Here is a 4084-nt window from a genome sequence, read left to right as displayed (position 1 = left end):
TATAATTTTGTCAATGCAAGGAATTCACCCACACGCATGGTAGGTTTCTCCCGGGGTCCAAGGATGCAAAAACCTGATAATAAGGGCAATTTTGTCCTTTCGATTGGATAGCTTAGTGTTTAGAATGAAGTAATCCAAATGAGCTCATCATCCATCTCCATCAAAACAAACACCAATAAGAGGAAACCCTCATTCTTAGGTGGCAAAACTTGATTGGTTGTGGCTCTTCAACTTGTTTTTTTGTCTCGACTCGCGAGCACCATCCTAGTCCTTTTCAAATTTGGAAATACAAAGAGAAAAACATTTTTATATATTTCCTAGTTGAATAAAAGGCGTGTGGTGCCTCTCCAATTTTCTCCCCCAATCTAGTGAACACTTTCAAAAACAACTCCACAATGGAGAATCATCATCATTATTCATCGAAGGGAAGAAGGGAAATAATGGAGCAAGAGCTACTTAGAGGGCGTGACGTCGCAAATCAATTGCTTCAACTTCTTGTTCATAGATCCAATAATAATGATGAACAAGGGTTGACGTTGATCTTGCCATTTGCTGAAGATCTTGTGCACCAAGTGCTAAGATCATTCACAAACACCCTTTTGCTCTTGAACATTTCCAATAATAGTAATAATAATATTGATGATGCAATTTTTCCCATCAAAGATTTATCTTCTTCTTCTTCCCCATCAAGTTGCCAAAAGCATGAAAATTTAGATGAGGCTTGCAAAAGCTTCCACACAAATAATCGAAGAGGGCGCTACAAGAGAAAGTAAGAGTTATTTACAATAAGTCATTCTCTTAAAAACTTTTTTTTTTTAAAAAAAAAACTTAATTTGTTGATTTTTCCTATTTTAATTATCTCACTCTTTTTTGAAGAAAATAATAACATATATTTTGTTGTTATTGTTGTACACCGATATTTCAGTAGTTTTTAAAGTTGATCTTAATTTTTATATATATATATATTATAATTAAAATTAATGATTAAAAAATGTTGAAATACTGATATATCGGTACATTTAAAAATTTTGTATGTATATATAAAACATAAGAATGATTTAGAAGGAAGAGCACCTTAATTTAAATTTTAGTTTACTTTTTTTTAAAGTTAGAGTGAGACTCAAACCAACCTTTAAATAAAGATGAGAAGACTATGCTATTTAAGTGATAGCTATATTATTTATTACACAGAAAATTGAATATATAATATAGTATGTTTAGGATTTTGTAACTGTTGAAAGGAATCGGTAGTGCCCTCAACACATATATTGCTAAGGAAAAATGCTATTTATACAATAAAATTAGTTACTAAAATCAGTTATCAATATATTTGTGTATAAATATATGTGTGATTTAATTTATTTTAATGTGTATTTATATTCTAGTATGTATTTATATTCTAACATGTATTTTATACTGATAAGTAATTTTGACTGATTTTAATATACACCTGACATAATCTATTTCTAAGCTCATGTATCTTTTTAATTAAGAAGAAGAGTTTTCATCTCATTCTATTTGTAGTAAAAAATTCTTACTCTATAAAAATTTATAACAAAAATTTAATTTTTTTAATACTTTTTTATTACTTTTAATATGCTGTGGTTGGTATTTATGTGGTGTATTAAAAAATATTAATTATATGGTAGAACGATAAAAATTTTCATAATTAGACCTATCTAAAATTGTTCATAAATTTCTTTTTTAATAGTTACAGTAGTTTTGAAATCTAAATCAATACACGTCTACAAAATTATGTTCATTGGTCATCACATATTTTTTTTTTTATTTTTTTTATATATATATGTTAATATTAAGCTAAAACAAATTCTTAATTAATTTTAGTATATTTAATTTTTAGGTTAACTTTTTTACTAGTCACTGCCTAACTTATGATGATAGGGTGTATATTTTGTACTTTAGTGCCACACACTTTTGTTAAATTAACAGCAGAGAGACATAATTATTGTACTAAAATACTCTATTCCATCTCATATGCTTTCATTGCAATTATAAAACAGCAACTTGGTGACTTGGTCAAAAATTGAATGGACACATTATTAGTATCATAATCATTGGATCATCAATTGTGATATAATGTGCTTTCATCTTCTAGCTAGAGTATTGATTAGCTCATCAGCAAATAGATTAATAGTTTATAACTCATTTAATTTTTGTCTTGATGTTAATAAGAACAACTGCACCAACTTGGGAGAAGGACAATCCAATTTTACTTGAAGATGGCCATGCATGGAGAAAGTACGGACAAAAGAAGACAATGAATTCGAAATACCTCAGGTATAAATTAATTATTACTTAGCTTCTTATACACGTGTAATTCAATTAAAATTATTGCCAATATATGTTAAATAAAAATATATAAAACAGCTTCTATTTAATTAATATTAGTCATCAACATTTAAGATTTAGAATTGAGATTTATGATTTAAAATTTAAAATTTAAAATAAAATAATTTAAAAAAATAGTTGATGTTAACGGAAAAAATAATAGTCTATTATGTTTTGATTAATGCTGTAAGATCAATAATATTTATTAATTTTTGTTAACACTTATCAACTCTAAATACAAAAAATTAAATTTTAAATTTTAAATTTTAATAAGTATAAAAATAAGATGTTACTCTAAAATATTAACTAATATTAATAAAATATAGTATTAATAATCCCCTAATATTTTCTTTTTGAAAAAACATATACCAATTTTTTTCTTAAAAAATAATTTTTTTTGCTTATATTTTTTTTCACTCACACTTATCAAGGTCTTACTTCAATTCCAAATACGTATTATCCATTTCTCTCATAGTTTTCAATAAAACTATCACTGATTTGGATATTCTATTTTACTTTTAAATGTTTTTTTAGTCGAGTTTTAGATGTTCTTCTATTATATGATTTTAGATGTTTTTTTAATATTAACGCGATCTAAAAATAAAATTAAAAAAAAATTGATTGATGTCAATTGATAAATATATTTAATTTTCTAATTTTACTCTAAAATTGTTATCTCAATATTATATATTATCTCTATCGATCATACTCATTATTTTTAGGAAGAAAAAAAAAATTGTTTTCTCTCTAATAATCATATATGAATTAACGGGCAATATGATTGAAGAGAAAATGAATTGAATGGATATATGGCAGGAACTACTACAGGTGCAGTCATAAGTGTGATGAGGGTTGCCCAGCAATGAAACAAGTTCAAAGAATTCAAGAGAATCCCCCATTATACCGAACTACCTATTATGGTCATCACACTTGCAAGAACACTAATTATTATAATAACGAGGAATCAATTATTTTGGAACATGAATCCAAATCTTCAATGTTCCTTAGCTTCAATAATAACAATAACAATATCATCCCAAGCAGCAAAAAACAAATTTTGAGATCAACAAAACAAGAGGCAGTGGAATTAGTGATTCATGATCATCACGATGACCATAGTGTTGCTACTCATCAGAGTCAATTATATGATCACTATGAAGTTGATTTAGAATATTCTAGGCATGTTGCTATGCTATCATCATCGTCATCACCATCTTGCACTGATGATACTACTGTTCATCAGTTTGACAATAATTATTATTATGATTTTGGATGGGACTTGGATTTTGATGGCATGGCATGTTTTGATCATCAAGATCAGATTACGATGATTATATAAGATTTTTAATTTGCTTACTTCATATGTTGGAAAAGGAAGCTTCGTTATAAGTAATATAATTGAGTGTGCTCGTTTTCATATTGGAAAAAATTAAAAAGCAGTAAAATAAAATAGATATCTTTCTCCTTCACCTCTTCATACTATTATATATATAATTTGTACATACCATCCATGGTATCACAGATTAGCTATAAATTTTTGCGATGGATTTAGTTTGTAAGAATTATCGATTTTGAAATGATTTCTGAAAAATTTTCTCAGTAAATAAATCAATGTCAAAATTCAATAAAATTAGTGTTTTTCAGCTATTTTTTACATAAATTCAAAAAAATAATTGTAACAAACATATACATAGATTTTATGTTTTGTATATTCTCTTTTCAATATTTCAAAATA

General features: G+C 26.4%; 1 protein-coding gene across 1 annotated transcript; it reads left to right on the top strand.

Annotated features, from left to right (window-relative positions):
• The first annotated feature begins 364 nt into the window (after window positions 1-364).
• LOC112772035 (probable WRKY transcription factor 54) lies at window positions 365-3738 on the top strand. The gene is made up of 3 exons (XM_025816912.2): window positions 365-769; window positions 2194-2298; window positions 3166-3738. Exons 1-3 carry the CDS (start codon window positions 396-398, stop codon window positions 3686-3688), a joined length of 1002 nt encoding a protein of 333 aa, XP_025672697.1. The 5' UTR covers window positions 365-395; the 3' UTR covers window positions 3689-3738.
• The last annotated feature ends 346 nt before the right edge of the window (window positions 3739-4084 follow it).

This window comes from Arachis hypogaea, chromosome 18 (assembly GCF_003086295.3).
Source record: "Arachis hypogaea cultivar Tifrunner chromosome 18, arahy.Tifrunner.gnm2.J5K5, whole genome shotgun sequence".
NCBI classification, from domain to species: Eukaryota; Viridiplantae; Streptophyta; class Magnoliopsida; order Fabales; family Fabaceae; genus Arachis; species Arachis hypogaea.
The sequence above is the reverse complement of the archived record's forward strand: the minus strand, read 5'-3'. Positions and strand labels throughout refer to the sequence as shown.